This window comes from Leptonychotes weddellii, chromosome 3 (assembly GCF_054177405.1).
Source record: "Leptonychotes weddellii isolate Sample4059 chromosome 3, ASM5417740v2, whole genome shotgun sequence".
NCBI classification, from domain to species: domain Eukaryota; kingdom Metazoa; phylum Chordata; class Mammalia; order Carnivora; family Phocidae; genus Leptonychotes; species Leptonychotes weddellii.
Window position 1 is genome coordinate 134,362,237 of NC_138371.1, and position 24,720 is coordinate 134,386,956.

A 24,720-nucleotide genomic window follows, 5' to 3' on the forward strand; every position below is an offset into this window, starting at 1 on the left:
ACTCCCCCTGCTTGTGTTCCCTCTCTCGCTGTGTCTCTCTCTGTCAAATAAATAAAATCTTTAAAAAAAAATAAAAATAAAAAATAAAATAACATGCACATCAAATACCTATATTTATAAAGACTGAACTATGTTGTTTTTATAGCTTATGAATAAGGTTTTAGGAAAACATTTGCTCAAAGGGTAAAAAAAAAAAAAGAAGAGTTGAAAATGGCCTAGCGCATAACACACAATTCAGAAGACAAACCTAGACCTTAAAAAAACAAATTAAAAGTTACTGAGAGGGCACCTGGGTGGCTCAGTTGGTTAAGCGACTGCCTTCGGCTCAGGTCATGATCCTGGAGTCCCTGGATCGAGTCCCGCATCGGGCTCCCTGCTCGGCAGGGAGTCTGCTTCTCCCTCTGACCCTCCTCCCTCTCATGCTCTTTGTCTCTCATTCTCTCTCTCTCAAATAAATAAATAAAATCTTTAAAAAAAAAAAAAGTTACTGAGAATATGAGATACTCATTTAAAGCCTCCAAAAGACCCATTAAAGTGAATATTTTTACTAACATGCATCTTATCCTTCAAAATGTGATTATATAGCTCCCAGTGGGCAGTTCTGAGTTCAGTGAAGAAGTGTAACGTGTGCAGATTTTGGAACCAGTCACACATGTTTTCTTCAAGGGAACTTATAAATATTTAAACCTTTACATTAATTCATAGATTCCAGGGTTCCTCCCTTTAGAGCTCTAATACTCCAAAAATCTGGTAAAGCATATGATCCTTGTACAACTCCTAAGGCATCTCTTGAGCTGGAGTGGCTAGAATTCTACCTTTTAGGCTGAGCCCAGGGTCTCTGCCAAACCCTTTATGACCTCAAATACAGGGAGAACCTAAAACACCCTTGAATCAATAGGTAAATAAAGGAGTATATTTTAGATCCTTTGCTCAAAATTCTATCAAATATTTCAGTTAAGAGAAATCTAAGAGAAAGTATCTGATTTCCAAGTGACAACAGAGAGTCTTGTCACTATCACAAGACTCTTTTCAGAATTCAGTATCTCAAAAGACTGAATTTCACAGACAAAAACAAGCTGTGAATCAGACTATAATTACGGTCAAGATTATAGGTTGCTAAAGTTTCTTAAAGCTTAAATCGTAACACTTGCTACAATCAAAGAGGTCAAGAAGAATCCAGAAATGGATTACATCATAATACGACATGGTTTAAATTCTGGACTTTTCGATCTTATACTTTAAAACGTGTTTACAATTAATTGGATGGATATATATCCTCTAGCTAAAACAATAACAACAAAAAACTAATATCCTCTGTATAATATGATTTTGTTATCTCTAAACAGGAATAGTATAACCTATATCTACTGACCATTTTCAAAATAAGCAATCTTCTTCAAGTCACTGAACTGCTATACCCATCCGTAACGTCATGCTACTTACTACCTATGTGATAGGGTTGTAGTAGAGATTAAAGGGCCAAATACAGAACTAGATTATAAAGGTAATCAGTAATTATTAGCCATTATTACATTTGAAATATCATTTAGCACATGTTCTATTACATATAAATAATACCAAATTCAACTATTCAACTTTGAGATGAATATTTATACCAACTTATCATGGCTGACCCATCTGAAAAGAATTCTATTAAAAATGCTACTTCTTGGGGTGCCTGGGTGGCTCAGTTGGTTAAGCATTTGACTTTGGCTCAGGTCATGATCTGAGGGTCCTATGGCTCTACTCCACGGGAGTCGGCCTGTCCCTCTCCCTCTGCCCCTGCTCATGTGCACACACTCTCTTGCTCTCTCAAATGAATAAATAAAAACTTTAGGTAAATAAATAAAATGGTATTTCTTCAGGACCCCTAATGAGGCTGTTTAGAGTTAAGCCTAGGAATCAGTAACACCAAGACATGGACACTTTTCAAGAAAAACTCTCTTTTAGATCACAGAGAATAGAACTTTTTGACATTATCTAAGTTAATAATGCTTTGAAATCAATGTTCCTTTAAAGGCAAAAATTCCCTGAAATACCTGTATCATGTAACAGTCCCCAAAATCTTAGTCTAAGCTCGCACACACATACACATCCACAAAGCATTTATAATTCAGACTACATGTCCATTACACATCAGAAAGAGCCCTGACACAATCTTCACATCAGGGTGATGGACACCACTTTGACCGGCCATCCTGGGTGCAGGGGAAAGAGCACTGGAGTTTCTCACACCAGCAATAAATGCTTCCATGTGAAAGCTACCTCATCTCCACTTACACTGTCATTGGCCCAAGAAGTCACATGGCGACATCTACCTTCAAGAGCATAGGGATGTGCAATCAACTTCTGCCCACAAAGAGAGTAATATCTTGGCCAATCACGTTAATATCTACACACTGTCCATGGGGATCATGGCGCATCCACAACGCAGACAAGGGGTGGCCCTCTGTCATAGCAAGCAGGAAAGGATGGAGGTCTCAACCTGCACAGAAGGAATGTCAACTCTGTCCTTTACACTTACTGCCTCCGACAGAATTTCTTCTCTAATCCATAGCATGGATCTTTAGCCTCTTACCAAAGAATTTTTGTTCCCAATACTTGCTAAAAGCTCTCTTGAGGCATGTAGCAATGGAAAGGCAGACTAGAAGCCATGTTAACTTCCCATGACCCTTGATTCTCCACACTGGATTCCTATCACAACATTAGCAAGTGATCTATACACATGGTATTATCTCGGTTCCAAGCAAACTATCTTTGATGCATTCAAGTTGCAGTTAGAAAGGAGTTAGAAGCAAAACTCTTTGCTCTCTTCTCCTCCTAGTAATTCAGTCAGGGAGACAATTCAATACTAAGTATTTAGCTCCTGTAACGGTAATTAAATGTAAAATATTTCCAGTCATTACTTTTGAGGAAAGGCTTTCAATTGCTCAGATGGGATAATGGAATTCATTTTACTCATCATCCTAATTTCCATTAATATTCCAACCTCTTTTGTGTGTGATCAAGTATCAAAAATAATAGAGATTCGGAGGTATAAAAGAAATAATCCGTTATCACTTTTTAAAATATGATGTCATCACCTAAATTTCTTAACTCGTTATTTATATACTTAGACAAAGGGTAGCTTTTTTTTCCCGTTATAGAAGACATATTTTCATTCTAAATACTTTCCTTAGCTTTATTTTCTAATACGTTTTTGAAGAATTTAACCCATAAATTGCCTAAAGGGAAGGAATTATCTTTGAAGTTATTATGCAAATAATAAAATAAAAAAATGAAAAACAAGTCATAAAGAAAATGAAATAATTTACAGGAACCACCTCCAGTGTTTTACTAATGTGATAGTATTGAAATTTCATACGTACAAAGGTTCTGGGCAATTTTAGAATCTAAAAATTTAAGCTCTTTAATTTTTTTCTTAATAGCTTTCTTCTCTTCAAAATCTTCCTCTTCTCTTCTCTCTGTAAAACCAAGGATAGACCCACGTCAGTCAGGCATTCAGCAGCAAAAGGACAGGTTGTGAACTATTATCAAAGAATCTAAAAAAGATACTATTCTCTTAAATAACATGGTTATAAAAGTAATAGATATCCCAAGACCTAGACTGTTTTAGATAGGCACTAGTGGTTCTTACGCTAGAAAAACTGAGTAGATACTTGAAGGTCTGACAGCAAAAACAAAACTGATGTGCATTATGGAAACCAATACCACTGGGTACAAGAATGAGAACACTTAGTTCATTTGAACAGTATATGGGACACAATTACAGAAATGAATATACTTACACTTAAAGTAGGTTAAGAAGTTAGCTCTAAGAATGCTAAGCAATCACACACACACAGCTATTTTATGTCTGAGAGACCACCCTTATTTAAAAATATAGCTCCTACTAAACTGGAAGAGTAGGTGGTTTATAATTTGGTTTCCAAATCTTTGAAAACAGTCAAAATTTGATATTTAGCTTATTTTATCTGAGGGTTTCAGAAGCAACAAATGCATCTAACCTCCCTATTCTTAGTAAAAAATAAGAGAATAAATGTATCATGCTAAACATCAATCTATGACCTGTCCTTACAACAAGGTATAGGACAGTCAAGGTTAAGAGCTGGAACCAATAGTGATCCTATCAACTTCCCTCTCCTTTGTGTCCACAGATGGCACTTCTGGTCAAAGCCAGTCATCTTACAAAATCAGGATCTTGATAACAAAAAATAATGGAGCAAAGGTTTTAGATATGTACAAATAAATCACTACTATTGGGGAAAATAGCTGCCAAAAGCATCTTCATACATATAAGATGGCACATTATAATTACATTATATCAAAAAAAGACTAATATAATTACATGTTTTGGTACATAATGTGAGACAGGGATCAACTTCTATATTTTTCAAAATACTTATTAAGTAATTACCTCTATCATTTTATTAATAGTCATCTTTCTCAACTGCTTCTATATTACACTTTTATCCTATACTTGTTTTTCTGGCTTCTAATTCTGTTCCACTGTTCTAAGTACTACATCTTAATTGAATGTCCAAATTATTTTTCTTCCCCTTCTAAACTTTCTTCCCTTTTCTCATTTATTTTTCCACATGAACTTTAGAGTAATGCAAAAGTTCCAGAAATAAAATTCATTTGAATTGTATTTGACTCATGAGACATTTGTAAATAAATTCAAGATTTGGTATGTTGACAATTTTCAAAATTCCCAGTCATCAACATGACATGTGTTTATAATCATTCAACTTAGCGCAGTGTTCTTTGTAGGCAACCCGTACATTCACTGTTAGTGTTAGGTGTCCTAAGTATATCTAAATTATACTCTTAAGTATGGGGATGGGAGGCGGAGAGATTGGTTAATTCTACCCTTTCCACTGTACTTTGTAACTAGTTACTGCTGGAATATAGAAACTTTGTTGAATTTTGCATACATGTTTTATAATCAGCAACTTTACTTATTCTTTCATTCAAATGAATATTAAGCACCCATTAAAAGGGACTGTGCTAGGCAATACAGATACAACGTTAGACAAAACAGAGACATCCTGGCCTCACAGAATTAAAGACCAATAGCGGTGAATGCGAAGCAAATGTCAACTATAATACATAAATAAGTCTGCAGTGTTTTGATAAGAATCCCATAACCCATTCTTAACAGCGACAGTCTTCATGTAATAAATGATACCTAATCAAAAGCTTGGAAGAGGAAAGGAGTTAGGTATGAGAGAAGGTTTTGGGGTGGTAGGAGGAAGAATCAGACAACAGAAGGATAGTGTTTGAAGGTTTCATGGTGCAAGAACTTGAAGGGCACAGAAAGAAGTGAGAATAACAAGAGCAGAGAATATTGTGTGGAAGTGAAGGACACCAGAAAATAAGCAGATACCACATCATGCAAGACCTTTTAAGCCAGGTTAAGAAGTCTGGATTTTATCCTCCAAGCAATGAGAAGCCACCAAGGTTTAAGTACGAGACAGACATCAAAAGAATTGAATTTTAGAAAAAACTCAGGCTTTTCAAAGTGAAGTCAAAGAGTGGCAAAAGTAAAATGGGAGAAGGTCAGGACAGAGGGCGTTACAGAAATCCAAAGGACAATATATGGTGCCCTCATCTACAGCAGCAGCCACTGGGATGAAAAGAAGGGATGATTTCCAAAAGTAGAATCCAGCCCACATCTGCCTCCTAAATTCCAGATTGAATACCCAAGGGCCTCCTCTCAACATCTCTGCTCGGATGTCTAAAGGGCACCTTCAACTTAACATGCCCAAAGCCAAACACACACACCCCTCCACACCTGCTCTTCCAGCAGTTTTCTTCATCTCAAAAACAAAAATAAAAACAAAACCAAAAATGGGAATGCTCTTGTTGCACTTGCTGAGCTCAAAGAGCTTGACGTCATCCTGTTTCCTACTATTTCCCTCAAAATCATAGCCAATCCACCCAGCAATCCAGGCAGCTCTAACTCCAACATTTCCCTGAGCTAAGCACTCCTCCCCATCCCCCTGGCTCCTACTTTTCCTCTTCTCAAGCCCACCATCCTTTCTCACCTGCATCACAACTGCTTTCTAACACATCTCCCACTTCCTGGCTTGACCATTTGCTGTCTCTGTACCACAGGGCAGCCAAAGACTCCTGAGCAACATTAATGGAAGAGCTTTCCTTTACTGCCTTACATGGAACAGCAGTCCTCACTCAGTATTCCCTAACACCATCATTCTGCCCCTTTTTTTGCCTCCAAAGCACCTACTCCTCACATACTATAAATTATCTTTCTCCCCCCATTACAAAACAAGTCTGTTAAATGTAGATACGTTGTTCATCATTATATCCTTAGCACCCCAAAGTAAGGCCTGGAACACACCTCGCAGGTATTCAGTAAATACCGGTGGGGTGTATGTTTGTATGTATGAAGCTGCAGACCAAAGGAGAAAGAAAGGGCACTCGGGGCAACCTAAACCCAGCAGATGATGATGGTATGGTGCTTATCTAATTCAGCAACAAATGAGAAACAGGTTTGAACAGTCCAGTTTTAAACACGTTCTGTTTGAGCAGCCCTGGCACATCCACACAATCACACGTAAGAGGCAACTGTATGTACCAAGGTGGAAAAGAGTAATCTGGAATATGGAGATACAAGTACCTATCCTACCGGTTATTCCACTCACTGTCCTAGATCTTCCAGGAACCAGCAAAAAGTGACACGTTTGTCACCTTATTCCTAGTACTTAAACCTCCTATCTATCAGTTAAAGCTTTCAGATGAAGGCTAATAAAAATTATGGTAGTGGACTTCCTTTCCTTAACCTGACCAAATGGCAACCCTCTACTTTTTAGAAAATGTACATTTTTCTTATCTTTATCTGCAAAAAAAAAAAAAGGCCAGATTTTTTTAATCAGTTCATTTCTCAACACCAATATCCTTTGACATTCTGAAATATGTTCTAGCCTATCTAAAGAAAAAAGTCAAAGAAACTAGTAACCTTTAATTTTAAGCAACATGCTCTGCCCATCTCCTAGGCATTCCACTGAACACATTCTGTTTCACTTGCTCACATAATTCTCATCATCACTCACACTACTGCTATCCTCATAATCACAATGAGAAAAAGAATGCTAGGGCAAGTAACTTCAGGCAACGGATCTGATAAAAGAGTCATCACAAGACTTTCTCTCCAATATTCTTTCCACTAGTTTTGGAATATATTAGGCGTCACATAAAAAAAAAAGGGGGGGTATGGATAACCAAGTAATCTTGACCAGTTCTACCTCCAAATCAAGGCTGAAATGATTTTAACTAATTCTGCCTTTTCATAAAAGTGACAAATTAGAGTCTGAGTTTAATGTTATCAGCATACCCATAATGCAATGAAGTTACGGTTTTTCTCCTCTCTTCTCTGTTACCATATAGTCAAAGGGTGGTTGGAAAAAGATGGAACTGAAATAGTGAGCAGAATATGGATAAAGGGATAAGAAGCAGCAAAGTTTTCTGAGATAATAGGATTAAAACACACACACACACACACACACAGTAGAAATCAGATAATCACTCTATTAGCCAAATAAGACTGATTTGGATAAAATCTTCAACATGGAAAAATAATAAAAAGTGAAAATGAAAAAAAAAAAAATGAAGCCAGACAGATAACAGACTGCCTAAAATCAGTGTAATACCAGTGAAAATGTTTATGCAAAGGTCCTGATAAAACAGGACCCAAATGTTGGCAGCAACAATAAACATGCATTCAAGAGGAATATGAACAAATGAGGATATTTAATGGAAATGAAGTTCATACACAAAATCCTATTCATTTACCTGTGGTGATGTCATTTCTGTGAGCTACTACCCAAGACAGAGTGTAGGGTCCTGCAGGCAACTCAGGCTGGGCATCTCCAACCAGGTCCTGCATGCCCAGCCCCACCACATACCCACCACTGAACCCCACTGTGGCTTACATCCCTCATCTAGGACCTTGGAACACTGGCCCTCTAAGAGGAGTTGTGAAAAGGAAATAGGACAATAATTACCTTCCTGTAACCTTCCCTCAGGCTCCACGGTAACAGGGAAATAAGAGACAAGAATCAGAAGGCCTGGGCGCCTGGGTGGCTCAGTTGGTTAAGCGACTGCCTTTGGCTCAGGTCATGATCCTGAAGTCCTTGGATCGAGTCCCACATCAGGCTCCCTGCTCAGCAGGGAGTCTGCTTCTCCCTCTGACCCTCCTCCCTCTCATGCTCTCTGTCTCTCATTCTCTCTCTCACAAATAAATAAAATCTTAAAAAAAAAAAAAAAGAATCAGAAGGCCTAACTGCAGTTTGTGAGCCAACCGAGGACATTTTGGACTCATCCCATCCACTGGTAGAGCTCTTTTTCTAAGGCTATTATAAAATACACTTTCACTAAAAGACTAAATTTTCTCAAGATGAAACTCTGAATCATAAAGTCAGACTATTAGTGCCATCTACACTTGGGATCTAGCTTTTTTGCCATTAGAGGCCTGTGTTTAATCTTATTTCCTAGAGATGCTGTGTAAGACGGCATTTTTCCAACAGAAGATTAATACTGTTCAAAAACGGTTCTGATCACTAACACAGCATATGCCGCATTTTATGAGGGTTTTATGTCAGAATGAAGTCAAAGATGACAAAACTTTCTATGTTGCCAAGAGCCATGAACTGAAAAAGTCTTTTTTAATTACATTTTCTCTTTATTCTTTTTCTATTTTCAAAGTTTCAAATATAGCAGCAAAATTATATAAAGAATCTCCTTTCAAAATCTTTGCTTTCATACTAAATTTTCCATTAAAAATCATAATTCCATGGTACATGGTTATACAGTTTAATCCAGTTCATTTTCCATTATGCTCTAATCAGATTGATTAAAAATGTGACTTTTTTCAGGAGTAAGAGCCCACATATTCTATCATACATTATTTCACCATTGCAAAAAATTCTAGAATACACAGTCCTAAATGTGTAAGTGGCTAGTGGAGGCACAAAAGGCAGTAACCGTTTTCTCTTTCCATAATGGGATATTCTAAATCAATGAATGCTACTAATAACTGTTTATTCTATTTTTATTGGCGCTTCCTGGTTAAACGTATCTCATGTCAGTATGTTTTTAAAATACTACACATTTCAATTTTTTTCTGGTATTCATTTGGCACAAATGCTATTAAATTTTACATGTTAGATGTTCACAATAAATTGCCTTTGTTCATTAGATTACACTAGCCTTGAGAGGATAAAAGGAAGTGTACCAGATTAAATAAGCATTCTCTATGACACTGAGAGAAGCCAATAAAATCATCTCACCTACAGAAATAAAGCAAGCATATATCATGTACTTAGGAAATGACAACGGAGGCCTAGCACAATCTTCACATAAGGTAAAAGGCAGGGGCAGGAAGACACCCCTAAACTAGAAATTCTTTGTGTTAATTGCACTTGTTTTTCTTCTAGCTTTCTAACTGTTGAGGTTCTAAGAGGCTAACAAAGAGTATCAGGATTTTATAGGGTCCAGATTCTAGAAGAACCATCTCTGAAGTTTAAACACTTCATTCTACTGATGAGGAAGATTAAGCACAGAGGTTTATGAGTTACTTGCCCACAGCCACACAAAGGGTGAGGTGGTGACCGCCCCCCACCCACCCAGAAAAGGACACTGATCACCACACCACAGCCAAGAGCAGCCTTTGGGGCGGGGAGTCCACGTGAGGAAAGTGATCTGCAACCCAGCACGTAAGAGAAAGGTAACTCCTCAAGCTTTGCATTGACACTTGATAGAATTTTCCCTCGTGGTACATGTTCACTGAGAGAGAAAGTGGGGAGGTGAATGGATCCAGGGGAAGAAAGAGAGAGATGTTTGGTTTCTTGAGCACAGTGAGCAGGATTTAACGCTATGGGAAAATGTATAGCTCCAAAGGGAATTCTTAATTTCACCCATCACTACCTCTCTTCAAGTGGTGGTTAACTGTGCTTCAGTTATCCAGCAATACACTGTGAAAGGAATATACCTGGAAATCTAAAGGGTCAGAATTTGAGAATAATCTAGGAGCGCCTGGGTGGCTCAGTTGGTTGAGCGAATGCCTTCGGCTCAGGTCATGATCCTGGAGTCCTGGGATCGAGTCCCGCATCGGGCTCCCTGCTCGGCAGGGAGCCTGCTTCTCCCTCTGACCCTCCCCCCTCTCATGTGCTCTCTATCTCTCTCATTCTCTCTGTCTCAAATAAATAAATAAAATCTTTAAAAAAAAAAAAAAAGAATTTGAGAATAATCTAATGGCTGGGAAAGGAAAATAGATTTCTGAGAATTACTACTACTGGTAGCTGTGATAGAATATTTTACAAAGAAGATTTAGGCAGCTTGAAGGCAGAAGATACGGAATACATAGAAGAAAGTGAAAACTTGGAATGAATTATTTTTTAAGTTGACAATACCCCCTTGGCAAAATGTCAAAGTAAATGCTTTGGTATTGAAAACCACAATTGTATAAATAGCTTTAGTCATATCTGATCTGTCAAACCCAGTTTTAGTATTTCTAGGCACATAAATAAATGACTATGTACCTAACTACACAGAAAATAAACAGAGAAGAAACAGATAGGCTATCTTTCTATTCAAATATTAATATATGACTGCCATAACTAATCAGAGCATTTTACTAGCAAAGAGATGCCTGCCTGGCAATTTCAGGCTAAGAATGAGAAGAGTGGCTACCACGCTAAAATTTTGTGGAATAGATTATTTCAACTACAGCAATCATCAAAAGTGTAGCAAACAAATGCATATTTCTCTTTATAAGGCATTCTATTTCTAACCAATGTCACAAAACAAATAGTCTTCAAGGACTTTTCTCTACAACTCAAGCCTTCCATGGACAGGGAGAATTTCATTATTTCATAAATCTTTAATTAGAGTTTTATCTTTTAAAATTTTTTTTAACCATTACTACATGTACAAGAGGATCACTAAGGTATGGGGAATATAGTCTATAAAAAAAACTTGAAAAATACACTTCAAAACTATAAGGATCTCTACATAGTTGACCTAAAAGTATCCCCTCCCTTTATTCCCATATACAATAATAAACCGATCAAGGAATGTTATAAAAACTGCTCCATTTCTAAGGACACTTGCAAACACAGAAATTAGCAATTCTGCTCATCTCAAAGTTATTTGCACCACAAACTAAAAGAACCACATTCTTGAGGTCCCTATGTAAACACCCCTTCTTAACCAAGATTGAGATAACAGAAATACAGGAGCTCAAACCAAAGAAAATATCAGTATCTTTCAAGTTCGTGTATTCAACAAAATGTTTAACTTAACAAGCCATGCACCGGGGAGAAAAATAACAGAGTCAGTTAGATCTATTGACTGTCATGTATATGTTGGTGTTAAATGTTATAATTAAGTTACAAATCGAGATGAGCTTTGAGTAAATTGGACCAAAGGTATCAGGGAAGAAAATAAAAGATTCAAGAAAGAGTTACAAATTCAGCCCAAAAAAACACTGAGGCCTATTGTCACATGATCTTCCTTGGCTCACCACAATTCATAAAAACATCTCAGTTTTTTTATTACGTATCCTCAAAATCCCTCCACTGTAAGCAACTGCCCCCTAGGAATTATTCTTGATGTTGCTGTTTTCCAGTCATGGAATAATACATATACTCATAATACATAATTTTTCTACTAACTATTGTTTTTGCCAGTCCAACCTATTCCCATATATCCTCAGCTGATATTAGAAAGTAAAAATACATCTCTGCTAAAAGAAATTACAGAGCAAAGACTCAAAAAGTTAATGCACGGCATACTAATGCATACACAAGAGAATATACTAAAGGGGGGAAAACCTATTATATAAAGAATGAGAATTCAGTGTACAAGCCTAATTTAAAAGGAGGATTAAATCCAAATGAGGACACAGGTAATTCAGGATATCTAGCATGCTGTAGAATGGAAAGACTTAATAAACCAACTTATTAGTATTTGTACACACAGTGCTAAGCAATTTAGGAATAGAAAAAGTAACAATAAATTGTCTTAACTAACAGATAAGCAATGTCATACTAAACTGTGAGCAGACCATCCCTGGTGTGTCAGAGGATGGGGAAAACAAAGAATTTTATCAAAATGGCCAGAGTGAGTATCTAAACCTTGAGAGAAGAAATGTGATCAGACATAAAAATGACCATTATTTCAAAATAATGAGAAAGAATCTCAGGTGTAAGCAGCAGAATTTTACAATGATCTTAATTAGACTCAATGACAGCATGCCTGTAGTCTTCAGGATCTTGTATTTTTGCAAAAAACTAATCAGAATATGGAATGTCACTGCATATCTCACATTAACATTTGTTTTAGTATTAGAAAAATAAAGTTGTTACCCCATCCCTAACCACAAGAACAAAGACTTGTCTCCAACTATGGGCTTAACATTGCCCTAGGAAAGGAGTATACACATCATCTCTGATCAAAAAATACTTCAAAGTGTTTGCGTGTGTGTGTGCACGTGTAAAAGAGAAGGAGGTAGAAACAATACCTAGGTATTTGTTCAATTCAACATTTATTACACAGCCTTTCTGATAAGTAGTTATCCTGTCCCTCTGATATCCTGTTCCTATCTCTGATAGCTCAGGTAAAAATTCATTTCCCCAATGTCTCAGTTATTAAATCTTTATTCCTCTGTGATCAAGGATGCTCCCAGCTAGTATTCCAGATCATTCTGGTCTCCAATTGGTCTACCTAGCCCGAGTTCCATTATCTGACTAGTCTGTTTTCTAGAATCAACTAGCCTGTGCTCTTTTCTATCCCACAACCACTTGAATTTACAATGATTTTTTTTTTAATCTGGGCTTTTGATACTTATGTATCTATATTATCATCCCTTCAAGCTAGATCTCATACTGTGTAGATCCTACATAGTCATACAAAACTCTCAGCTCATGTTCAGACCTCTTTTCCAGTGTACCACCTTTCCTATATGCAACCCAAATGTCCCTCATGTACCTTCCAACTATAGGGAAGTGGTTAAGGGAGGACTAGTGGGGTTTGTATAGACTATGATTAGGGAAGTATGGGCGAGAAGGGAATGGGGAGCTGGTGTTTAGTGGGTACAGAGTGTCAGCAGGGGAAGATAAAAAAGCTCTGGAGAGGGAACCGTGGTGATGGTTATGTAGCAATATGAATGTACATAATGCCAAAGAACTGCAGACTTAAATGTGCTTTAAGTGATAACATTTTATGTTAATTAACCATAAAAAAAATAGAAAAAAGTAAGGCTGGATTTCAAACCACTTTCTTTTATAATAATGTGAGTTTGACCTCTTTTTGATTTAAAAATGTATGTAGGGATTAGGTGATTTTTTTTTTTAATGAAAAGACAATAAATCTTAAGTGACCCTCAAATTCTCAAACCAGATCAAACTAGGATCATTTAAAATGTGTGTGGTCTTTCCCAAGAGCTGCTCAAAGACAGAGATGGTGCTTCTTTATGGTACAGTGCACCTCGAAACATGGACACTGGTTTGACTGCTCACGTGATGGCCCAGAAAATGCAGCTCCAGAAGAATCCTTCCTCTCCTACCTCACTCTGGACTATCTCTCCAAATCGTGCAAGGACTTTGCTTCTTGGGCAACCCAGGGTCTCAAGAACCTAATCACATTTCCAGTTTCTCCAATGTCACAGCCCGGCTCTCAGATTTCTAAGACTATGGCACCCCAGGTCAACCATTGTCATTACGGAGGATAAGCGAGGAAGCAAGGGTAGTCTTTGACATGGAAGGCAGATCTTAGCTCCTCTCTCCCCCCTCTTCTTACACCTCCAGTTTAAAAGGTTCAGCATGGAGTGTGGCCCTCTCATCTTTTATTTCCTTCCCTCCTCAAGAGCTGGCACAGACAGGAGAACTTGACATTTTCCAGCACTGAAACCAACCCTCTCATCTCCTTGGTCTTTGCCCCACATAAGCAGCGGGCACGTGGAGAAACTATCACACTGGGTTCTAGAGAAAGAGCCAGCCTTAGGCCTTTAGTACCTGCAGACAACCATGTTAACAATAAATGGTGCTTTATCTTCTTTGTGGTGGATCCCTATACAGATACCTTACCAAAGAAAAAGGAAGGCTGAACCAAGACAGGATTTGGAAATGCCCTGATGTTTTATAATCCCCAAAACTCCCATAAAAACTCCTAAGAATTTAAGATAAGCAACATTTCCACCTCCTTCCTAATGTCCATATTTAAAGTTACAGGTTTTTAATAAAACCATCATTTTCCAGTATCTTCCAGGATGCCTCACAAAAACATCGTATCCTGAGCACACTAACCAAATATGCTATGAGAAAGAAGAAAGTACTTAACAGAACCATTCCGTGAAAGGAAAAGGGAAGAAACTCTTCATTAATGGGAGTGCAGTAGCTTAAATCTTATTAGAAAATCTCACTTTAAACTCAATTACTTCACATTATGTTGGGCCACCTGACACTTGAGCAGAGAAGCATTAACATCTTAGTAGAGAACAATCTTTACAGGAAACGAAATATCCCTTACTGTAAACTACCCAATCTTACTAATTAAAAACTATCTCTGGTTTAAATGCTTCATGAAAATGTCAGACAGTAAAAATTAATGTTCAAAAGATATATAAACCAACAAGCCAATGCAGAACACGGAATGAAATACTAAGAACATTTTTGATATCTAGGAACACCCATTAATTGGGGACTCTGGTCCATGTCAAAACTCTGAAACTTTAAAATGTTTTAATAAATCATATCACTATTCTTATTATTTTACTTGTTTACCCAAGAAACATGGAATCCATATTTCAAATGATTACTTGAATTTCTTAAAGTTTCAAATCCTTTCTCCATTAAAATGAATAGTAAAATATCACCTAATAAAGATTTTACAGTAAGAAAACTGAAGCAGAGAGTAGTGAAGAGTCTGGCAAACGGACATCAGGACTCTAGACTCCCGTTTTTGAGCTTTTTCTGCTCTGGAAATTTGATCATCCTGGCCATTCAGAGCCTATCTGGCCCATCAGCAGAAACTACAAATGTGAGGACATGTGAGCTGAATGGAATTAAAGGCAGAATGACTAAGATTCATTCCACCCTGCAGAGAAAGTAGAGCCAGACAATAATTGGAAATGATAACTGAAATTTTTTTTTTTTTCCCCTATCTGGAGATTTTCCCCATAGCCTTGCCATTTCAGGATCAATGGCCTTTATTTCCTCTGGGGGAAAGATAACGCTTAGAGTAAGACGTCATTCCTCAACACCAAGTGTAAAATTAGGTTTCTGTTAGTATCTACACTGAGACAATGGTCTTGAAAGCTATGTGGTTCAATTCAAGAGCTGGGTACTTACAGGGAGAATATGTTTAAACGAGCTCACAATGTTTTCTTTTAAAACAGGACGGGATCCCACTGTCCACACTACAAAGGAAAGATGCAGAAGAGAAGGTAAGGACAGAGTCTCAGGCACAGGGAAGACCAAGAGAAAACTTGGAGAAGACCAGAGGCAAAAGGATCAGAATTTAGACCCAGCCATACAGGCTGTGCTCCCTTCCTCCTCCCACAGATAGGAATGGGCTGTGGGAGAAAGGTATCTGAGGTAAAAGATGACGGAACAGGGTTTGGAAACCTGAGAGCAGAGGGTGTTTGTGCCCCCACTTCTTGTCTGGGTCTCCGTAGGAAGAATGGCCTTCAGCCAAGGCGCCACAAGTTCTGGAAAGCGAGTGCGGGACACAGCAGGCACGCAGAGGCAGTGAGTGCACCTGCCCACAAGGCTATCTTGCTCCGTAAGAGGTGGATGGGAGATGTGAGGATGCTAATGGGTCAGAGGACATGCTCTTTTCAGAAATTGGGGCTATAGTACATTAGACTTTTCAAATAATAGAGAAATACACATTGGATAAATTCTCCTGCAATTCTAGGAGGAAAAAAATATCTATACTAGCAGCAAATATTCTATTCCAAATTTTACAAAGTCAGTGAGGACTGCAAGAACTCTTCTCAACATGTATACATAAATACTGCCCAAAAGGAACATAACCTATAACACACACATTTCTATTGACTTATAGAATACTTGACATCAAATGATTTAAAATTTAAACTCTTATTCCTATACTTAGCCCTCTTAGTTACTTGAATACTCACAATGCTTTCTCAGCTTTTCACAAGCTGCTCCTCCTAAAGCCTGAGGAAGATATATGCAACTTGCACTTCATCAATTACTTCTATCCTCACACTTGAGCAAACATTCTTCAGGATAACCATTACACAGATTCTCTGCATTACAAATGGGTGTCCCTTCTGATCACTGGCACCATTTGGAATAATTAACTATCGAATATACTGCTTTCTGAATGCAGTTTACTGAATTAATGGAACTCTGTGTATGTAATATACCTGACAAAAACTTCTCGCACTTTGGAAAGCTAAGGTCATTTCTAAGCGGTGACTGTTTAAAAATCAAACAAATGACTCACATATCTTGTTACAATTTCTGAGATTCATTTACATCGAGTAAGGCAAAGTCACCTTTTACTTTCTAGTTAAACATATAAAACAGAGTTTAAAAAAAAACAAAAACGAAGCATAATAGTCCAGCTAATTGTCCTATTATGCTGAAAATGTTTTCTAGGAAAAAGAATTTTTAAACATCACTGTAAAATGATTCAAACAATAAAGCAAAGTTTCCTTTACCTTACTACATGTTATTGTAAATATTCCTCCAAAAAAAAACTGGTAACAACAGTTACTAGTAACTAAAGCTACTGCTGGTAGTCTTCTAAAAGGCTACACATAAAATATAAATACAAATATATAAGTGCCTATGTAAACACCAACAGATGTATATACATGTATATAAATATACGGTTTAGGGTTTTTTTTTTTTTCCTTTTTAATCAAATAAGCTTATACCATATATATTGTTTTACATTTTATTATTTGATAAAGCAATAAACACTGGATATTTTTCCATGTTCTTATGTATGGATCAACCACATTCTTTGAAAGAGCTTCACAGTACGTCACCCACGTACCCTATTTTACCATAATTAACTATTTTCCCTATTTCATTACTTAAGGTGTTTCTAAATTTTTGCCATCAATTTATTACAGTAAACATCTTTGCAATTTATTTTTCCATATGTATATAAGCATTTGTTGCATCTACACTGTAGCATACCTAAGTGATAATCTCATTCCCTTTTAAGAAAAGAAATGTGATCAAGCTTACCACCATTATTATAGTTCTTCCTCTACTGAGTCAGGATACATGGATTTTAAAGTGGTTTTCCCAAAGTTTATTTTGGTAGCTTAGTTCTTCATTTTAATGAAGATAAGTAGTTCTAAAAAATCCCAAATATTAAACTAAAGTGAACACTCATTTTATAGATATGTAACTGCGGCCTGGAAAACTGCCCTCTCCAAGGCCAAAGAACTACCTAGTAGCAGATTCAAGACTAAAAACCAGATTCTCGATTCTAGGCTATTCTCACTGTACCAAACTCCATTTTTGGAAGGAGGACACCCAGGGCAATGAAAGCCCTGTTAGAGCAATGAAAAGAACTAGAATTTCAATAGTTGTCAATACAGAGCTCCTCCAAGGAAAGGCTTCTTTGTCACCGCAAAGACCATTTTAAGCAGTTTCATTCACTCACTCATTCACAAGGCACTGAGACATCCAAGGAAGGATAGAGAAAAGGAAAACATAATCCTGTCCTTAAAGAATTTCAATTAAAACTGGAGCAGCAATAGGTGCAAAGATGAAAATGATACAATAGTAGAATCATTTATATAAAGCGAAACATTTTAAAGGGGTCTTTTGAAAGCTAACCCATCAGAAGCCCACTAGAAGAGTTTATTGAGAAATTAGTAAATTTTTGAATGACTGAAACAAATGAGACCAATAAAGGGAGAAGTCGCATGGAGGAGGTTCAAAGAAGCAAAATATAGATCTGGCTAGACTAGTCAGGAAAATCTTCATGAAATAAGCGGTTTGAGGTGTGGGCCTTGAAAGCTGAATAGGAGATAGGATTAGGATGCATCTCTTTCCTCTCTCTCTGAAGAGTCACTTTCTATATGTAAATATGTGAATTTTTAAAAAAAATTTTTAAAGATTTTATTTATTCATTTGAGACAGAGATACAGAGAGAGAGAGAGAGAGAGAGAGAGCGCGCATGAGCAGGGGAGAGGGAGAGGGAGAAGCAGGCTCCCAGCCAAGCCAGGAGCCAGACATGGGGCTCAATCCCAGGACCCTGGGATCATGACCTAAGCCGAAGGCAGACGCTTAACCATCTGAGCCACCCAGGCGCCCCTAAATACAGTTCTAAGTTTTTTGAGAATGTTGAAAAAAATCTTAGTAAAAACATAAATCCAAAAGGGAAGAGCTTTGGTCTTTTCCAGTCTCATTCCGCACAAGGCAGTTGAAGTACAGAAAGGTTTATTTCAAGAATTATCATCACACATGAACTCTTAGTGCATCTCTGAGATACGAGGCAAACCAACTGTCCCAGGGAAGCAGAATTCCAATGACAGAATTTGGAGAGGGGAGCTGATTTCTACTGTCATGCATGCCTTATATGCAATGGGATTTTGAAAGTTTATTGAAATACATCTTTATTATTGTTAATGCATAGTTGAGTCAAAAACCACTATGTTTAACACTAACTTGTTTCAAATAACTTTCTTGTGCGTTAGGAAAAAAGGGGGCTTCAGCCATCAAAAAATGAGATCTTGCCATTTGCAATGACGTGGATGGAACCTAAAGGGTATTACGCTAAGCAAAATAAGTCAATCAGAGAAAGACGATTATCATATGATATCACTCGTACGTGGAATTTAAGAAAAAACGGATCATAGGGGAAGAGAGGACAAAATAAAACAAAACGAAATCAGAGAGGGAGAGAAACCATGAGACTCTTAATCATAGAAAACAAACTGAGGGTTGCGGGGGGGGGGGTTGGGGTAACTGGGTGATGGACATTGAGAAGGGCACATGATGTAATGAGCACTGCGTGTTACAGAAGACTGATGAATCACTGACCTCTACCTCTGAAACCAATAATATATGTTAATTAACAGAATTTAAATAAAATTTTTAAAAAGAAAAAAGGGGGCTATCGTCCTTTATACCACCTTTTAGAAAGGAGATAGGCAAAGCATCTTGAAAGAACCTGTCCTTAGTATCAGTCATTCTAGGCTCATAGCAGGCCACTTCATAGCCTCGAAACATCACCCACCACCACACCCTGCAGGCCAGCAATGCCTTCTACGGTCCTATGCCCTGGGCCAGCGGTCCACCACAACAGTGTGTCAAATCTTCCTCTGACGTGACGATTCCTTCTGTAGGATTAGCCTTCTCCTTTCCTTCCTGCTTTCATAAACCACATGCACCCTCCCAAACAACTCAAATGTTTGCCTGAAGCTTTTCCACACAATCCAGACCTCAAACCCCATCTCCTGCCATTTTTGCTCCTCACATAATATGCTCTAGCCACAATGAGCTTCTGAAGGATTCTAGATTACACATTCTTTCCAACCTAAGGGACTTTGAACATGCTCTTTCCCACATCTGTAGAGCTTGTCCCTCAATTCCTTGCTTGCCTGGTGAATTCTTAATTCCCCTTCAGGTCTCCAATTAAATGTCAGGACCTCAGAGGCCTTCAGTGACCAGCCTCGTCCATCTAGCACCTATCACTGTAACTTGCTTATTATTTTCACAGGACGTTCAAAAAACTGTGGTTATTTTTTTCTACCTATTTATTTTCTATCCTCTCCATTTGAAAATACACTACAAGAAGGCAAGAATTTTGTCTTGCTCAGCACGGCATCCCAGGAGCTAGGACAGTACCTTTCATAGGAGGGGCATCCGATATGTGTCATTTGGCTGACTGGCTGGGCTACATGATTTGCCATGACTGATTCAATAACCAAAACCAGAGCCTCTGCTTGCTGACTGACAGCGGATAACTGCAATCCTAGGCATAGCATTAAGAAGTAGCTAGCCTTGAGGGAGTATGATTTGTATATCCAATTTCACTTGCTGACAGAAAAAAAAGCCATACGAGCACTAAGTCTTAAGCACTTAATACAATAGGGATTACGGAGCTCCGAGGAGAAAAAGTCCATAAGCACAAAGCTGCTGGGCTAGGAGATAAGGAGGCCCTCTTCTACCGAGGAATATCGATCTACAGAATAGATGTGGGAACCAGTGCCAAGAGATACAGGTGGGTATTCCTGTCCTGCTTCCTTCAGACTTCAGAGTTAATGCAGCAGTATTTTCTATAATGATTCATTTTATCAGGAAAAACCGTATAAATTAAATTTTACATAGCAAGCTTCACCTATTAAAAATACACTCACATAAAAAACAGAGAACACTCTGGCATATTGTTAAAATCTCCTAAATAGGCACTGAATTACTGGGTGCTGTCTCCACAGGACACATACAGAAAATATTTGAGTGATACATCACCCAAACATGATCAACGATGGTTTTACTAGCAAAGGTTTTAATCCTGTGTTCAGCCATCACAATTTTCATTAAATGATAAAATGATTACTATAGACCATACTAACTTTACAATTCTATGTTTATTTAACCAACATTCCTATTTTTTCTACTTCCATTACAAGATGCAAAGCACTATGATCCCTCTGTGTTGTCCTTTCAGCTAAAATTGGTTAAAAACAAACATTTGTGGGGCGCCTAGGTGGCTCAGTTGGTTAAGTGACTGCCTTCGGCTCAGGTCATGATCCTGGAGTCCCGGGATCGAGTCCCACATCGGGCTCCCTGCTCAGCGGGGGGTATGCTTCTCCCTCTGACCCTCTTCCCTCTCGTGCTCTCTGTCTCTCATTCTCTCTCAAATAAATAAATAAAATCTTAAAAAAAAAAAAAACATTTGTGTAACATCTTACACTTTATAATGCACAACTTCCAGCTGGAACAAGTTCTGGATTATTTATAATGGATACAATGATGAGAAAAAAAGCCTCATCAAGACTATTTAATACTGTTCCTTGCATGGACATTTCTTTAAAACAAACAACTACTTGAAGTTCGATATATAGCATGGGAAATGCCATGTTCGCAAAAATCAACTCCAAAAATTTTTAAAGAATATATATGCAGCTAATTTTAATTAGCATACAAATAACAAATGCTGGAAAAGCACTTGGGTCATCATTTAAAAATACATGCAAACAGACACAAAGAGAAAAAGAATATATTGCTGATGAGTACTGGACCATGCTTATCAGCTTGAATAGCTATTGTAGATACTATTTTAATTTGGTCATACTTAAAATTGAAAAGTTATTATTCTAAAAACCTAAGTACATAATGGACATGCTAGTGTTTCTTTTTAAACTACACCCCCATCACCAGGCACAGCTTTAAAATGTGTAATATGAAATGAGAGAATTTGAAAATCTGGTACAACAGAAGGAAAGAAAATTGTAAAATAAAACTGATGATGAAGTGTAAGAGCTGCACCAGGGGTCAACAACACTGTGTCTATTATTCAGTGGAAACACAGAATTTGCCTTTGGATACCATTTTAATGTCAAATCAAGAACTGTCAATCAGCACCATTTGTTTGTAATCCCTCATCAGAACCCATTGCCTCCATCTGAACATTCACAGGGAGGAATGCAGAGAGCATATCTGCAAGCACTTAACCTTCATCAACCAACATTCATGCATGCTCATTAACTTTTTTTTATCCCACTTTCGAGCAGGACACAGCTCATACCGGAATAACAACTCGCTGATAATTGTTCAAGACAACAGCTGGACAGGCAGAGTGCAGAGGTGAACACTCTCATAGATTATGGGGTACAGTAATGCATTACAATTAGTATAAAGAGTCATATGCTCATGTTCAATCGTTTTCAAAAAAAAAAAGTTAGGAAAATGTCAGTAAGAACAGCAATCCCCTCTAACTTTAACTCAGCATGGCTCACTGCCTGATTCTCTTAATGCTTCACTATTTTGATATAAACCAATGACAAGCACTGACCCCAGTTACTGTACCATTTCATGAATGGAAACAGTCATTTTGATGTAGTATAGTCAGACATGATCTAAACTTATGATCTAATTTAAAGACCACCAAGAGGGAAGGGAACATTTTACCCTTTCTAACAGTTGTTTTGTATTAAATCTTGTAAGTTCATTACTATTCCAAAAAGCGGCACTGATTACTAGGTCTTAAAGATGAATTCAAATTAATATCACTGAAGAAGCTTTAAATATCATTTAAAAAGGAGGCCTAGCTATGGAAGGGAACTTAGAGAATATCCAGTCCAAATGTCTGATTCATAACAGCTACTCTTCTTCTTTGCCATAAAGCAATACAAATGAAATTAGTATAATTGTTGGAAAAGGTAATCAAGAGGACATGATCACCAGTTGATCCTTGAGCTTGACCCAGGCAACTGGAGACTCCTCACCTGCTGTCCTTGGAATGTATGCTCTGGGGCACCTGGGTGGCTCAGTTGGTTAAGCGACTGCCTTCGGCTCAGGTCATGATCCTGGAGTCCCGGGATGGAGTCCCGCATCGGGCTCCCTGCTCGGCAGGGAGTCTGCTTCTCCCTCTGGCCCTCCCCCCTCTCATGCTCTCTCTCTCTCATTCTCTCTCTCAAATAAATAAATAAAATCTTTAAAAAAAAAAAAAAAAAAAGGAATGTATGCTCTGACTACTGTTCCCACAGTGGGAGCTGTTCCAAGAACATAGCCTTGAGAGAGCAGGGTTTTATTGAGACCATCCAGACATATACATGACTGAACCCAGTTAAAGCCTCTACATAAATTTTTTAAGATTTGATGGATAGGTGCAGACATGTACTCATCTTGCAGCGGCCCAAAACATGTCTTATAAGTTAAGTTTCCTTGCTTTTTAAACCTGCCACCTACCAATCTGGAATGGTTTGCCTCCTTCTGTGGTCTCTCCTTGCCCTCTGTGAACAGGGGGCCAAGTTTGTGAACCAATAATAAGAGTTGCCATTTATGAAGTAATGTGAGTCAGGTATCATGCTAGGCATTCAGTAGAATGGTCTCTTAATATTGTGAGTAGCTATTAACTTCTTTTCAGATGAGAAAATTAACCTGAAAAAGACTGCGAATTCATCCAAATTAAAAAAAAAATCAGAGACAGGATTCCAACCAGGCATTCCAAAATGAAGCTTTTGATGATTCCAAAAATGAAGCTTTTCATTGTTTTTTTTTTTTATATCAGAGTCTTGCTTCTATTTCCATTATTTTATTCCAGCATTCTGGCTATACAACTATTTGACTCTCTAGAATTAGACCAATTCCTGAAGGGTCTTTATTCTAAGATACAGTACTTAAAACTCCATATTTTCCCACTACATGGAGAAAATGCTCTTAAAATTCATATAATCTCTAGTTTTTGTACTTTAACTAGTTTCCTTTTGACATCCCCCTACCTTTATTTCTCCCACCACCCAGCTTAGACTTTCCAATCAAACTTCTTCAGGTAGTTGCTACTATACACTTTCTCCATCTTACTTCCATGACATTTAGTCACAAATGTCTGTGAGGTGAATTGCCAAACCTAAGTAAATACAACAGTTATTTCTCCAGTCCTACTTCCAGTTAGTGGTAATTGTCAAAGGAAATCACATAATCCACATTGGGATCCACTATAATTTAATACTATAATCTGAAATAAAACCTCAATAATATAACCCAGTGCTCACTGAACTCTAGCCCCATGACCCCCAACCATAGCTAAGCCACCTGTTTTTGTAAATGAACGATTACTGGAGCACAGCTATGGCCATTAGCTTACACAGAGTATGTAGCTGCTTCTGCCCTGTAGCAGCGCAATCACGGAGCAGCTGTAACGAAGAGCATATGGCCCATAGGGACCGAAATATTTACTATGTGTACCTAAACAGGAAAGCTTTGCCAACCTATGATATAACCTATAATGAGGATCCATACAATATCTCAAGTCAACTGGGTAAAAATAAAAGCTGTTTCTCTTCAGCCTAAAATCTATAGACACCAGCTTAATTCACGCTATTAACCCTAAATCAGCCTATGCTCTGCAATTCTTTCCAAAGTCCACCAGCTAATGATCATCTAAACCTGGTTGATTATACTTCCACAACTCTCTCTCATACCTATTGTACTCCCATGGAAGGAACCTAGATTCAGGACTTTATCACCAATTCCCTGGGTAATTAGAGTGGTCTCTTAATGGTACCCCAGCCTATGGATTTTACTTACCACAACAAAGAGCTGTCCAATACTGACTTATCACACTAACACGGAGATTGAATCACACTACATCTCTATTCAATACATTTCAATGTTTGTGACAGAATTTAATATATTTAATCTTTTAAACTAATATTTGTGATAGGTCTAAATTTAAATGCCTGAATATTCCATACAAAGACCTCCATAATATGGACACAATTGTGTCCCAGTTCATCTTCCAGTGACATTGCCCCATCTCTCTCCCCCAAACCCCACAGAAACTGAAGTACACACCATTACTGTTCTTTAGCTCCTAAGCCTACATATTTCCCCAAATACATCCAGCACACATGCCCATGCCTTTACTTACACTTTTTCTCTTTCTCCCTGTGTGTTCATTCACTAACCCATCCACAAACTTATGAAGCACCAGTAAGCATCAGATACTGGCCTCAGTGAAAAGAATGTAATG

General features: G+C 37.8%; 1 protein-coding gene across 5 annotated transcripts in view; it reads right to left on the reverse strand.

Annotated features, from left to right (window-relative positions):
* DIAPH3 (diaphanous related formin 3) overlaps positions 1–24,720 on the reverse strand; it is a 485,199-nt gene that overhangs the window by 269,166 nt on the left and 191,313 nt on the right. For all 5 annotated transcript variants that reach the window (XM_081815005.1, XM_081815002.1, XM_081815001.1 and 2 more), the window contains one exon: positions 3,369–3,464. In XM_081815005.1, the coding sequence (XP_081671131.1) occupies positions 3,369–3,464 (96 nt within the window). The remainder of the gene's footprint in view (positions 1–3,368; positions 3,465–24,720) is intronic.